The 14,536-nt window shown below is 29.5% G+C and overlaps 4 protein-coding genes across 6 annotated transcripts; 2 read left to right on the top strand and 2 right to left on the bottom strand.

The window, feature by feature from the left end:
- Positions 1-4,719: 4,719 nt before the first annotated feature.
- On the top strand, positions 4,720-5,596 carry Mrps17 (mitochondrial ribosomal protein S17). Its single transcript, XM_072896422.1, has 4 exons — positions 4,720-4,891; positions 4,974-5,090; positions 5,226-5,302; positions 5,407-5,596. Exons 1-4 carry the CDS (start codon positions 4,760-4,762, stop codon positions 5,576-5,578), a joined length of 498 nt encoding a protein of 165 aa, XP_072752523.1. The 5' UTR covers positions 4,720-4,759; the 3' UTR covers positions 5,579-5,596.
- Positions 5,597-6,145: 549 nt separating this feature from the next.
- Fcp1 (RNA polymerase II subunit A C-terminal domain phosphatase Fcp1) lies at positions 6,146-9,988 on the bottom strand. 2 transcript variants are annotated; one of them, XM_072896297.1, is made up of 7 exons: positions 9,314-9,988; positions 8,738-9,041; positions 8,381-8,625; positions 7,528-8,278; positions 7,285-7,452; positions 6,909-7,167; positions 6,146-6,633 (listed from the first exon to the last, which is right to left on the bottom strand). In XM_072896297.1, the coding sequence occupies exons 1-7, from the start codon at positions 9,544-9,546 to the stop codon at positions 6,323-6,325; spliced, it is 2,271 nt and encodes a 756-aa protein (XP_072752398.1). In that variant the 5' UTR covers positions 9,547-9,988; the 3' UTR covers positions 6,146-6,322. The 2 variants fall into 2 exon arrangements, with proteins under 2 accessions (XP_072752398.1, XP_072752399.1); XM_072896298.1 differs by having other exon boundaries at positions 6,150-6,633; positions 8,738-9,049; positions 9,314-9,449.
- Positions 9,989-10,336: 348 nt separating this feature from the next.
- On the top strand, positions 10,337-12,755 carry Snup (snurportin-1). Of its 2 annotated transcripts, XR_012047094.1 has the most exons (7): positions 10,337-10,554; positions 10,827-11,001; positions 11,343-11,589; positions 11,669-11,857; positions 11,939-12,319; positions 12,400-12,540; positions 12,619-12,755. XR_012047094.1 is itself a non-coding variant. In XM_072896419.1 (6 exons), the coding sequence occupies exons 1-6, from the start codon at positions 10,536-10,538 to the stop codon at positions 12,466-12,468; spliced, it is 1,080 nt and encodes a 359-aa protein (XP_072752520.1). In that variant the 5' UTR covers positions 10,337-10,535; the 3' UTR covers positions 12,469-12,607. The 2 variants fall into 2 exon arrangements, 1 of the variants encoding a protein (XP_072752520.1); XM_072896419.1 differs by lacking the exon at positions 12,619-12,755 and having other exon boundaries at positions 12,400-12,607.
- On the bottom strand, positions 12,400-14,518 carry LOC140667967 (uncharacterized). Its single transcript, XM_072896420.1, has 5 exons — positions 14,199-14,518; positions 13,763-13,968; positions 13,242-13,621; positions 12,966-13,134; positions 12,400-12,832 (listed from the first exon to the last, which is right to left on the bottom strand). The coding sequence occupies exons 1-5, from the start codon at positions 14,335-14,337 to the stop codon at positions 12,737-12,739; spliced, it is 990 nt and encodes a 329-aa protein (XP_072752521.1). The 5' UTR covers positions 14,338-14,518; the 3' UTR covers positions 12,400-12,736.
- Between the last annotated feature and the right edge of the window lie 18 nt (positions 14,519-14,536).

Raw genomic sequence — 14,536 nt, 5'->3', positions numbered from 1 at the left:
GGAACCGAGGTGTAAAAGAGCCCCCGAGATCATCCCTTTCTCTCTCCCCCCCTTCTCTCTCTCTCTCTCTCTCTCTTTCTCTCTTTTTTGGTCCCCCATAAATCAGAGAACGATTACACGTGTAAATATACTGGTCCTCGCCCCAGGCGCCAGCTGTGCTTTACGGAAATGCCCCTTATGTTCTGTTTATCTAGGAATCGATGCGCGTGAAAAATCGCAAACGATCCGCACGTTTCGCCGCGCCTGAGAGCGGAGAAAATCAGCTTGTCGCACGCTGATACAGCGATCAGCCCAAAAATACCGAAGATAAACGAACTAAGCAGCTACTTCCCTCGCAATTTGCATGTAAGACGTCCTACCACTAATATTGACCGCAAATACATTATTACAACATTAAATGTGCGATAATAAAATACAGAGTACATACAGAGTAAACATTCTAAACAAGTGCGAAAACTCTTTGTCGAAAATAAAGGCGGTTTTTTTCATATAAACATATACTTCTATATCCCTCCCTGAGGCTTTATACTTTAAAAAAGAGAAAATTAAATTATTTTTTCTCTAATTTTGGACAAGTTAAAAAATGAAATTTAGTGAACATTTTTTACTAATACAAACAATAATTTATTATTATTATTATTTCTAAAGGAATTAAACTAATGCATATTTTTAGATGATCACATTCCAGCCCGTTAAAAAGTTCTAATACAGAATTAAATAGAGGTTACTAGTTTCATCCCCTTATAACGATACTGAAAGAATAAAAAAATATTAATAATAAGTATCCTTTTTATTAATAAAAAATGTTCAAATTTTATTTTTTTAACTTGTCCAAAATTTGAGAAAAATTAAAAATCTAATTTTCACCTCCCCCTTTAGAAAAGTATAACTCCTTAGGAAAAGAGTGCATATACAGTTCATATAAAAGAGTGAATATACAGTTCATATAAAAGATCTTCCTTAATTTTCGACAAAAAAATCATGTTTCAAAATTCTTCACACTTATTTAGAATCATCTGTCTAATGTATATATTTGTACAAAAATATCTTTTTTAATTAAATAAGTACAATAAATAACATATCAGTAACCTCATGGTAAAACAATATTCAATATTGTTGCTTATAAACGCACAACATAATTATATAAATTGTATCCTATTATTATATACAGCCACCTATGTCACACGTGAAATTAGATCGCTTTATCATTACGGCCACCAATCAATCTATTAATATCATAACTTCGTTGTAGGTAATATCAGAAATCCTTCTACATATATTGTATATGTATCATGTGTGCGTAATACAGGTAAATTTAAATATTAAATAGATAGTTAAATTTTGACATGGCATTTGCAATTTTCATTTATGAACTGTATATAAAATTTCTAGAGCGGGAAATATTGTCAGTTGACGCTATCTGCATGTATAGATCGTGTGCAACTGGACGAGAAATTTAATTTATGCGTTCATTTGTGCAATACTGTAGAGTTGACCACCGAGGCGATAGCACTCGCGAAGCCATATTTGTATGGAAATTCCGACACATTGCTTTTGAGAACAGCATAATGTAAACGTAGTTTCTCAAACTTCGAATGTTATGTGGTTTACTTGAAGGGCGAAAAAGAAAATGTCGCGAAGTTTGTCATACATACATATTTCATTATCATATATACATATGATTACTGATATAAATGTAAATAGTATATATATATATACAGAGTATTGATGACCAATAAATCATATATATATATGTACATTGGTTTCAGTAATGACTTCGATCGCAAAATCTATCTTCAAAATTTATAAACTTATATCTTTTTTATTCATTATATTGTTATATAAAAAATACGAGTAAAAAATATTATAACAGCATATTTTGCACATGCAAATAAAGCAAAAGTGACAAAGCAGCTTTATAAATATGTACATATTCTCACGATGTACGTATTGTGTTGAACATATAATGTAATATATCAATATTTGCAATTGTACGGTATCTCTCTAACATAAGAATTATACACTCAAATTATCGTTTGCACGTTATCGGTTTGCTTAATTAACGCGTCGATCTCACGCGATAAAATCTTTATTTGTAGAATAACGCTATTGTTTCGTTTTGTTCTGTCTCGCCTTTGCTTCCGGAAAATTCGAACGAATCCGCAGGATCGGGGGTGCGGGTTCGTAATAATAGAAGCAACGACCGTGGAATCATACCGTAGTCCCGATTTTTCTACCGACAATGGAATTTCCTGGATGACTGACGGCTCGGTCGCCAACCGATTCGCCGATCACCCGTGAATTCCCTTGCTCCTTTACATTCCGCAATAACAACAGGGTTCGCAGATACACGATTCCCCTTCATGCGTGCATATTACACGAGACGAAAGGAAACGCACGCGCGGAAGATAAAAGTAATATATTTCACAAAAATGTGTATATGATTTTTGATATGCAATACGACCTATCTACTGCGATTTTGCTCTCTTTTCACTTTCTTTCCACATTACTGACAAATCCTTTTTGTGAGATATACATATACAACTCATTATCAGAGCTATGATCTGATACGAATGTTTATGTATGTACTGCTCTTATTATTCTCATCTCTTTTATTTTTCCTTTTATATGTATTTTTTTGCAATTATTTATCTTTGATGTATAGAAAACGTCTGCATCAAGTTCGAAATTATGATTCAACTGATATACATACAGAAACTAATAAAATTTGAAATTTAAGCGATTAAAATATGATTTGCGGAGTATTATTCAAAAGCATTTACATTATATACATATAACATTTAATTATATATTTGTAAGTAATATTTAGTGTGTTTAATATAAAATGGGATCTTCGATATTTTGATTCTACTTTATACTCGAGAAAGTTAAATATGATGTGAGAATATGATTTTGAGTTTATACAATAAGGGCTCTCTAATTATTTTACTCATCACAATTGTTATCTTTCCGGTAATTTATATTTAAACTATATATTAATCACATGCACTTTTATTAAATTCGTCATAATTCTGACATATCAATAAGATTCTTGATCGTTTTAGAAAGATTAAAGATGTAAAAATTACACATATTGACAAACCGAAGACCAATTGTGAATATGTAAGTTCCATTACATACAATTTCCTAACCGCATTCTGCAAGTCTAATAAATGAAGATAGCGTACGAATCCGTTTGTTTCAATAGCTTGTGCATATAACGTGCAGCAATTGAAAGATTAAATGTAATTTACCTTCGACAGAAATTTAAAGGAAATTTTACAGTGCGTTTACACAGTTGCAACCATGTAAATACGTCAAGTATAATAACTGGAGATGCACAGTTGAAAAAATTAACAAATTATATTTGAATTTTAAAGTAATAATTACCAATTCGTCGATAAGATATAATTCTATATTTTTGTTTACAAATTTAATGAAAAAAGAATTGATATATGTTTTCAACTATTGTAATTAAAAATGTATTCTGTACATATTGTCATTAAAAAATGTGTTTATATATATATATATATATATATATATATATATATATATATATATATATGTACATATATCGTTACGTATCGATACAGAAAAAGTAGTACTATTTATATATTTAAATATATCATAAAATCGTATCGATCAAATTAAAATATATTTTTTTTTAACAAAAACACAAGATACACTCATGGTTTATTATAGCTAGATTAGCTTATTATAGAAAGATATCAGTCTTTTTCATCAAATAATTTTCTTAGAGATGTTAAGAAAATTATTTTTTTATTTATTTATATCCTTATTTTGTATAATATCGATATATATTTCTACATATAATATATATTCCTATATATATATTTTGCATATTCCATCTTCATACTTTTAATATCACTCCCTTTGAATATAAAAAATTTTGTTTCCGTTTCTATAGAAGTATATAAAAAGAGAAATAACACACAAGATGATTTTTATATAAAAAAATATCTCGGTGTTATATATGTAAATATTTTGTACACACCCATACAAAATTATTTATTACGGAAACAATAAAAATAAAATAAAACAGCTTAAAAATGGCATTTTGTAATAATACACAACTTTAGATTCCTTTTTTAGAAAAAGATACAATCTTGACAATATCAAAGTCTCTACAGTGTCGAGTCTTTAATTTCTCTAACAGTAAGCTATCAAAATAATCTCCTGTATTATATATACATATATGTATTCATTAGTATGTTCTACGTATAAGAATTCTATTTTTTTTCTTTACATTTTTTAATATTTCCATTGTTGAAATAAAATAAAGAAATGCCTAAGATTGAACAATTAAAAGCAAGAAATGAGAAGGTAGGCGAGTTTTTTAATTCATCGATTAATCAATCGCATAATGCACAAATGCAGCACGTGCTGTATTGACGTTTCATGAGATTAATCAATGGAGGAATTAAAAAATTCGCTATAACTGGAAAAATAAATCTCTACACATGTTATAATAATACATATATTCCGATAGCAAAAGTAGTCATTTTGATGTAATTTGACAATTAAAATGATTACTTTCGCTACCTAGGTAGTCAGAATAATCAGCTGAGTGTTTCAATAAACAAGATTGCTGGTACTAACGGTACTATAAATAATAATTATGTATGTTTTCATTCATATATACATGGCGTTCATTGTATGTATGTACGTACGTAGATACACAGCTGACACAACCTACGCTAAAACGGAGTACATAGTACACAGATGATCGTATTTAAAAATGGCTGGCGGAGGAGTTCGCGCGAGTAAAACCGCATTGCGATATCTTCTTGGAACATGCGTACCTTCGTCCAAACAAAATGCTGCCAAAGTGAGAATATCACATTTAGAATTCAACGATTTCATTCGTTTGGTTAGTATATGTGAATCATCATACAATGATACTTGTTTAGATAATTTGCTAATTGAGGTTACGTTTCTCTTGTCGACAATAGCATTACAAAAAGTACGACTTCATTTATGCCAATGATCCGCAGAAGCTATGCAAATCCGGCGATGTAATCTTGATCAAAGAATTACCAAGTAAATTAACACGTCTGATTACGCACGAAGTATGTTATGTTATAGTAATATTTATTTATAGTTATTGTAGTAGTTTTAAAAGAGATTACATATAAAATTACAATTTGATGTTATTTTGAATTTTTGGATGTTTTTTATATTTTTAATAAAATCATATTGTGCAGGTTATTGAAGTGATATACCCTCTAGGAGACATAACAGATCCAGTTACAGGAAAGAAAGTTGTCGCATCTCAATATAGGTATGTAGATTATTGAGTTTTTAAAAGGAATAATTCCACAGCAGTATTTAAAAGTTAATGTGAAAAGTGAAGACATATTTGAATCTAATTTTTTGTAAATTTAGGGAAGATATAGATGAAAAGGACAAATTATTTGGCAAAAAAGACTCTGCCTTCGATTATTCAAAAGCACCAAGAAGAGGGAGACTGGAAGGTGTAAGAGATTTCACTCATAAGAAAATGTATTTAAAATACTATGATGATCCTAATGACCCACAACCAGATACAGTATACTAATAAAATACTTGTTGTATAGCATTCAAAAAAAAATAATAAATTATAAATTTTCAATAGAACTGTACAGTATTGTACAGATAATCCATTTACTATAGATTTTTACTTTCCAATTTCCTCTAATACAGCTTAAGATTTTGATAGAAAAACTTACTTATATCAATATTAAAATGTGATAATTCTCAAAATATTAGAGAAAATAAATTTTATTCTCTATTTTTTTTTTTTTTTTTTTTTTTTTTTACAATAAAACTGCTTTTTGACATATTCTTAAATGAGAAAATATCTCACGAATATATATGCAATGATATTATTTACAATATTACGACAGTTGTTATTTATATATAAATCATATTTTTCGAAGAATATTACTTCTTTAAAACTTATTCTTGCCTCTTGTGTAAAGATATAACTAATGTCATGTATATTCTTTGTGTGTGTATAATATTGAGAAAATTCAATATATAGAAACTGTTCAACAAAGAGAAAATCTTTTTGCATTTTTATACATTTTATATATTTTAAAATATATAGATTAGTCATTTTAACTTACTTTCTTCAAACGTTTAATGTTTTTATATTTTGCTCTGATGAAATCAGAGTACACAAATAATTTAATATAATTAATAACATGTATTATTATCAATAACCCTGTTTCAACTATCGAACTTGAAATTTATAAATAATACAAGATATCCTGAGTGAAAGAGAATCATTCAATAATCAGAATACTAATATTTAAACCTATCACTCAGAGAGAAACTCTCTTTCAAGTGCAGCACCCAATGCATTCCATTCTCGATCATCTTCATTATCTTCTTCAAAGTCATCTATTGAATCTTGTGAATTATCACCAAGATCTAAATCATCTGGCAAATCTTGTCCTCTTCTAAAACATATAACAGGATCATCATCATCCTCATCATTATCAGCATCATCATCATCATCATTGTCATCCTCATCACTGTCACATTTTTCATCTTTTTCATCCGAAGAACTTTTATCAGAGTTGCCATTGTAAATCTTTCTTTTCTTTCTTTTTGACACATCCGATTCACCTGCATCAATAACATGGAAAAAACATCATTTAATCTTATAAGAATAAAACCACATTTGAAAATTATACATTTTTTTACACAGTTTTAAAACATCTTAAATGATTTATAATTTATGAAAAAATCTAGAATATTTATAATTTTAAGTATATATATTCTCTCTATATGTATTTTAAATATAATGTGTATATTTATGTATAACTGTCATTATATTTTCTGTTTTACACAGCACATAAAATTAGATAGAATTTTATTGACGAATAATATAGTGTCTTTACCATTCATAGAATCCTCAGAATCTGAACTCCGATAATGTATTTTCGTTCCATATTCTTCTGCGTCATCTGCATTTTCAAAAACCATGTCTTGTTCTTCCATATCCTCATTTACTTCCTTATCCATAAATTCGATTTCCTCTTGAGTGAATGACATTAATGGATTGATAGAATTAGCGAAGGAATTTGCGTTATCACTTTCTAGATCTTCGACACGTTCGGGGCTACTACAGTGTGGTGGTGGTACTCTGGATCCGCGGGCCTACGATACTTCATGTTTATTATGACGTTGAAACAATGTATAGATTTTAAACAGCAATCTTGCAAAAATGCAGATATTTAAATGATCGAATTTATTGCGAAATTATGGTATCTATACCTGTGATGTAAGAGGAAACAGACGTTCATCCACACGTTCCCAGCGTTCCGCGCATGTCCATAACCACTCTGGATTTACGATTTTTATATTTGCATCTTTTCTGGCTGTGTTTGCTTTGGCTGTACCCTTTCTAATAGCAACTAAATGTGTGGTTTTCTCCGTCAAATCCTGGCAAAATTTTATCCTTGTTTACAGAAATATAATAAATATGATAAATAAAACGAATACAATCAATTTTTTTACTTGAGTCACTTCCGCTCCAAATGCTCTCGCGACTTTATATACGCGGCTTTGGTGAAGCTTTTGATGAGTAGGTATCAAACCACTAAAAGTTAAACGTAATCCTTTCAACACTTGGGAACGCACTCGCGGGATTATATCTCGGAGAGATTTTCGACCATTTCCTTGATCCAATGTAGCGTAAAATTCAGTATGAATTCTTCGAAGAATATCTTCTAAGTATAACAGGTAATCATCGTCATCTTCGTCTATTATATTACTTTCCCGCTTTGATGCTTCTTGCTTGTTATCCATTTCGGTTTCTACAGGTAATGCATCTTCCATTTTTTGATCTATTTTATCATTCTCTTTTACAATATTAGACTGGACATTAGAATCTGCATCTTCTTCAATGCTATTCATTTTGACATCTCCGTTCTTTGTGTCTGCTATTTTATTTTCAATTTTCTCATCTTTCTTATCTTTTTCATCTTCTGCATGATTTATTTCTTTTACTGAGGGATTATCTGACGATAACTGTCCGACTTCACTTAATGATCCAGACACACCATTCTTGTTATCCGATTCATTTATATTTGTGGGTTCAGACGAATGTGATACGTCACTTTTTTCCAATCCCGGTGGTGCATTAATATCGCCAGTATGGCGGAAAAAGTGATAGGGTTTAACCTGAACTAGATTTCCACATCCTTGCCACACATCTTCCCTATCATCTATGATACATACTAAGTCATCGCCGCATGGAAACAAAGCTCTAAAATAAATAAAACACAATAGAGGGAATGAAACTTTAGCTCTATAAAATTAATATTATACTACAAGACACTATCTAAAAGTGAGTAATTTATAAACTTACTTGAGATTTGCAGTTTTTGATGCTGGATCAAAACATTCGTCTCTAGAAAGTATCCTATGAGAAAACAGAACTCCATCTTTATCTAACAATGATGCAACAGTATGTGCATAAATCCTTGCTCCAAAAGTACAAATATGTAATTCGTACAAACGACTCATCTCTGAGAGAAAATGTCGAGTATTTGGTCTGAATCTGGTATGATACCATGGAGAGTTTGGTCCGTATAATTGAAAATGAAAAACATCCTAAAAAAAAAAAAAACAAAAAACAGAGATGTATCCAGTTTACAATAATCTTGACAATTTTGACATTTTATACCATGGAGATCTATATCAATATAATAAAATGTCCATTTACTTTTAAATTAGGTGGAATATTATCATTTGTTGTGTGAACTATCGTTTGATCAAGATCCACAAGTAGTACTAATTTTCGATCTTTCAAAAGACGTTGTTCATCCTCTTTTCCAATTTTTTCAGCTAATTCGGGACATACTTTCAGCTCTGGTATACTGTGTACCATAGGTACACTAGCTTGCGATACTCCAGCTGTATTTCCATCCTTTCCAGTTTCTTGGACTCTCAAATCTGCTCCACATTCTGCGCACAAATCTATCATCACAGTAGGATGCGTACATCCTTCCAGTAGAGCTATCTCTTCCCTGGAACACTAACAAACTATGCAGATATCGCAAAATGCAAATGCATATTTATACTTGGGTAAATGAGAAAATATAAATATTTTCTAATTTAATATACATTGGAAATTATTTTGCAACATAATTAATTACATTTATTAAATTCTTATTTTAAGAACAGTAATTTAAAGATAAAGCATGTAAATGCAAATATATTTGTGGTCTTTTATTTGAAAATGTTTTTATATAGAATTTCATAAATTTTCGAGCGTAAAGTGATAATATACATATCATACCCAGGTTGAATGATGTCACCTTCCTTGGCGAGGATTTGTTTGACGCGGCCGAAATTTGTGGCTCGCAGTTTTCTCTCGGGTTCTTTAGCGCCTTCGTTCTCATTGCCCGACGTTGCATTTTGGTACAGTAACAATATTCTACCCGCCGCGACCATCGTGTCTAAACGTACTCTCCATTTCAATATCTTCCCGGGTGGACCGTCCGATGGGAATGTAATCTTTATTATTGCCATAATCCTACTCTTTACTCATCCGGGATATGATAATAAATATTATCTGTGTGTCTTCAGGGTGAAGAGGCAACAAAACTGCGTTCCTTAACCTCCTCGAAAACTGTTAGGTTTTTGCGCGGGAGAAAGGACACAGAACAACGTAAACACGACCAACGTTCACATTCGCATCGATCGAAATACGCTCAAGTTTACGCACAATCGTAAAAGCGGAGAAAAAAAATAGATGCGTACTTCGAATGCGATTGGCAGACGTCTATTCTGGCGATTGCGTGGACTTAAGAAATAAGTGAATCAGCTATGAAAAATATAATATGCTGTGCTGTGCGTTACGAATATGTAATACTCTTGATTGACTAATCAGCTGTTTGTATAACTACGTACATGACGTACTGATATGAAAAAACGAAACAAAGTGTCTAGTAGCGACGCTACACGCTACCTTACAATTAGCGTCACTCCGCCTTCCTCCCTCCTTTTCTTCTGCTGTTCTGTTACCAACAAGAGATAGAAGCCTTTGTAGTTCGCTAGCGCCAACTGCATCTATTTTAGAGTAGGTAGAACTACATTGTCAAATCCATTTTTCGGTTCCACGGTAAAACAACCGATTGGTTCATGTCCGTGCTACATTCATAACTGTTTTAACATCAACGAAAATGAATGTGGCTATGTAGTTCTGGACGGCCATAAAATAGATAATGTACATAGATGTATGCGACGCTAGTGTATGTACAACGTGGAAAAAGCGTTGTATGAAAAGTAGCACGTGTCACGTGTCATTGGTTCATGAGTACTCTCAGGCACTCAGGCTCAGGCTTGCCTCTAGTGGTACTTGTTTGCGTTGAATGAAATACGTATAATTATAAAAAAATATCTTATATGTGATAAACTTTAATGTAATGTAATTTGAAGATTTTACAACAAGAAGAATAGATATAAAATATATATTGTTCTTTTTTTAACTTATATATGTGATAGATTATTGACGAATAATGGAATCGACTGAAAAATGTAATTGCACTTATTTTTATTTCAACAGATACATTCATTTATAATTGATTTCTAATACGAGTTTATCAAGTATATCGTAAAATAATATTGTAATTCTAAATCATCAGAAGTCTGTATTTATTTAATATTTTGTTTCTATTAACTAATAAATTTTTTGGAACACAAAACATATTAAAAAGACTTCTGAAGATATATAAATACAAATTTATTATTACATTTATTTTTATGCTGTGAAAATGAAATTATTCTCATTATTTTTATATATTTCATAGATTGTGATAAAATGGCAACAGAAGTATTAAATAACAAGAGTGATTCTGATACAAGAGAAAGTATACGTCGGATGTTTTATAAAAATCCGATTAAGAAAGATAATATCAAGTTGGAATTTAACAAGACATCACATCAAGAAAAAAGACGTAGACTATTATTAGAATATCAAAGGAAGTATGTACTTATTGCATAATATATAATTTATAAAATTATGTCATTTATTGTTAGATTTCTATATATTTTTTATATAAAAGGAGATTAATATTTATAATATATTATTTATATAATTTAGAATATTTATTTTATGAAATTTTGCACTACAAAGTAAGAAAAAGGTCAATGCAATTTAATAGCCAATTTAATCTTTTTAGTTATTGAAACAAGTGTCCAAATTAAACTGATATGTTAAACATTTTTTGTTTTCTAGCCATATTAATAATTGTTATAATTAATTGCAAATTATGCACTTAAGCTTTTATCTATTTTTGTTGCATAATATGTGCTGCTATTTGTAGACACAGAGATGAAGCAGTCAATGCTGCACGTGGTCTATTTAAAGAGATATATTTCTCTGAATTTCAAAATGAAGAAACTATGGATGTGGAAGAATATTCAACAAAGTCTAAATGCTTACAAAAATATAAAAAAAAAAATCGAATGATGCTGTCAGAATGGATGTCTGATGTACCACAAGATTTTTCTGAGAATTGGATTATGGTTCCATGCCCTATAGGAAAACGGACTAGACTAGTTTCAGGACGGGTATTGATCTTTATCTACTTATATTTATTTAAGATAAATCTTTATTTCAAATATAAAATAATAATCTCATTTAAATTAGGGCATAACAAAGGCATATTCTAGAAGAGGTGTACTATGTAATACCTTTCCTTCGGCACTTCCAGGTGGAAATTCTAATGCAGATATGCGTCATTCTGCTATTGTAGATTGCATATGGGTAAAGAATCAACAAGTCTATTATATATGCGATGTCCTGTACTGGTGTATATTACCATTCACAAATTGTGAGGTAACTTATACATACACTGTTCATATATTTTAAAAGTTAATATCTCAACTGTCTTATTAATAAAAAATTAAATAATTTTAGGCCGTATTCAGGTTATATTGGATTAATAATAAAATACATGAGATAGAAGAGTTCAAAGAATGTGATTCTGATGCAAATAAATTTCGTATCTTACCTCTACAAAATATTGATTGCAATTCAGACTTAAGTTCTGCTTTGGCACAACTTGATCTTGAATTAAATTGCATAGATGGGTTTTTATTTTATCATCGTAATGCACAATACAATTTTGGATATACTCCACTTGTGACTTGGTTAAAACCTTTTATGTTATCTGAAGTACTTGGAATATTTGTACCTTCACCATTTGACGAAAAACCAGATGACTACATAAATTTTGAACATTATATACATAAAAATACCAAGAGTAGCAGTAATAAAAAACAAATTGTTAAAAATTTTGTAAGTGTTTATATTGTTATGTAATGAATATTAAATTTAGTTATTTGCTTCTTGTAATATATTTTATTTTATTTTTACAGATGGAAATAGAATATGTTGCTGAAGATGAAATTATGATTAAGGAAGGATGTAAATATGAGAAGTCATAAATTCAATTTAATATTTATAATCATTAAAATAATATACAAATATGTACAGTTTTTGTGTTCTAATAAACTGAGGTTTGTGTATAGATTTAGTTAAAATAATTACCTATTAATGTATTGTGTCAAACTAATATATAATCTTTCTTTTATTAGTAAGAGCAATAGCTATAATCGAAATGTAGTCACTGCAATAATCATAATACTACATAATAATACTGCATAATAATACTACATAAATGATGTGTCATGGAACAATATAAAATAAGAAAATTCATGTATCAATATGCACTGCATGAAATATATCAAAAGCTTTTTCATTTAAATATAATAATACATTGTCCATAATTTCTACATTCATTATCTTCATCTAAAAACAAAAACAAAAAAAATGTTACAAATTATATTTAAAAAATGTATTAAATGTAGCAAATATATTCTAATAAAAATAAAATAATTTTAATATAAAATGAAAGAAAAAAGATATATATACACAAACTTACTTTGTTCTCCATTATAGTTATTCCAGGCAGATTAATCCTATACAGTGAACATAATCCTAAATTTATACCTCCGATTACTAACATTTGCTTATGTAAGACTTCAAAAAATAATTCTACATGTTCACGCATAAGGAATGTGTTAACCTCATCATTTTGGTTTATTATAATACTGTAAATTAATAAATAATATATAATAATATATAAATGGTACAGAATATGTACTACAAATAGTCAAATGTTTTAGTATAATTGAATATTAATACTATATATACATACGCTGACAATATCTTTCTTAGCTCTGTAGTTTGAAATTTAACTGTAATAGTATCTGTAACTGGTAAATCTGGTACTGTATGTACCATTTGAACTTCACCAGAAACTACAGGCTCCTCTTTGTTAGTCATAATTATAATAGGAAGAAGCCAACTTAAATCATCCTCTTTGAGTGATAGTGTAATTATCAAGCAATCAAACATACGAATAATTGTACTATGTACAGCATCTATACAATTACTAGTACCACGGCATAATAGAAGAGGTAATCGTGCAAGATTTTTTGTATTTGGTTCAGCTTGTGTTATTCTCCAGGATAATAATATTCCTTGATAAAGAGATTTCTCTTTCTCGCCTTCATTAATATTAGCTATAACTTCAATCTAAAAAATAAATATTAAATAAACTCTCAAACTCATACTCTTATTATTTCTTAAATGAAGTATATATATATTCGAGTAAGATATTTAATAAAAATGTCAACTAAAAAAGAAAATATTAACTTGATGTTTCTCTATTCTTACCTTGATTGGTAGATAATTTTCATTTGTTTTAGGCACAATGTTTTCCATAATAGTAAACTTTGCATCATAAGTTACATCTTCATGTGATAAAGTGCTTGCAATTTCTTCTCTTAGTCTTTTTGAATAAAGTTTAAAATGGATATCATCTTGTTGAAGGCCAAATAAAGCAGATACAGCATAAATATTCCATGTTTGGCCTACTAAATCTATAAAGTTCATTTATTTATAACATTTAAAAAATTGTAATATTTGAACATTTAAATAAATGTATAAATATTTGTAACTAAATATAATATATTAAACACAGGAATTTTTTATTAATATACTGAATTGAGATATTTTATGGAGATTAATTGGCAAAAATAAAAAACTTTTTGCGACATTAAATCGCAATTTTATTAACTATATTCAAATATAAAATATAGCGCGTACGTACTTTCAAGTCCTGAAACATCAAGCTCTTCATCTATTAGTCTAATAGTACTTAAACTAAATCGTTGTCGTGCTCGCATTTGTGGTGTCCGCGGTGAAAACATTATTCCGTTAGACCTACTATTTTCTACAGCGTGAGCCATTTTATGAACAATTGGAAAACTACCGATCGACAAAATTAAATGTACAAAAACGTTGAAGAACGCGAAATTGTACGTTATTTTTCATGCCAACTTGGAATTGTTATCACGAGCAGAGATGTTTATCTCTGCTGCGAGCTGCAAGTTAAAAAATGGATCTCACCATGTAGTTCTGTCTTCTATAAAATAGATCTAGTTGGCG

The sequence above is a fragment of the Anoplolepis gracilipes genome, chromosome 7 (assembly GCF_047496725.1).
Source record: "Anoplolepis gracilipes chromosome 7, ASM4749672v1, whole genome shotgun sequence".
Lineage (NCBI taxonomy): Eukaryota > Metazoa > Arthropoda > Insecta > Hymenoptera > Formicidae > Anoplolepis > Anoplolepis gracilipes.
Note: the sequence above shows the minus strand (reverse complement) of the source record. Positions and strands in the feature narration are given on the sequence as shown.

Coding starts and splice junctions, on each gene's coding strand:
- Fcp1 (XM_072896297.1), bottom strand. CDS start 9,546: ATGGCAATAATAAAGATTACATTCCCATCGGACGGTCCACCCGGGAAG. Junction 7,453..7,527: donor TTGGAGCGGAAGTGACTCAA/GTAAAAAAATTG, acceptor AAATTTTGCCAG/GATTTGACGGAGAAAACCAC. Junction 6,634..6,908: donor TTCTGAGGATTCTATGAATG/GTAAAGACACTA, acceptor TTATTGATGCAG/GTGAATCGGATGTGTCAAAA.
- Snup (XM_072896419.1), top strand. Junction 11,858..11,938: donor TACCATTCACAAATTGTGAG/GTAACTTATACA, acceptor AAATAATTTTAG/GCCGTATTCAGGTTATATTG. Junction 12,320..12,399: donor AACAAATTGTTAAAAATTTT/GTAAGTGTTTAT, acceptor TTATTTTTACAG/ATGGAAATAGAATATGTTGC.
- LOC140667967 (XM_072896420.1), bottom strand. CDS start 14,337: ATGGCTCACGCTGTAGAAAATAGTAGGTCTAACGGAATAATGTTTTCA. Junction 13,135..13,241: donor CTAAGAAAGATATTGTCAGC/GTATGTATATAT, acceptor ATTAATTTACAG/TATTATAATAAACCAAAATG. Junction 12,833..12,965: donor TAACTATAATGGAGAACAAA/GTAAGTTTGTGT, acceptor TTTTGTTTTTAG/ATGAAGATAATGAATGTAGA.
- Mrps17 (XM_072896422.1), top strand. CDS start 4,760: ATGGCTGGCGGAGGAGTTCGCGCGAGTAAAACCGCATTGCGATATCTT. Junction 4,892..4,973: donor TCAACGATTTCATTCGTTTG/GTTAGTATATGT, acceptor TGTCGACAATAG/CATTACAAAAAGTACGACTT. Junction 5,303..5,406: donor GTTGTCGCATCTCAATATAG/GTATGTAGATTA, acceptor TTGTAAATTTAG/GGAAGATATAGATGAAAAGG.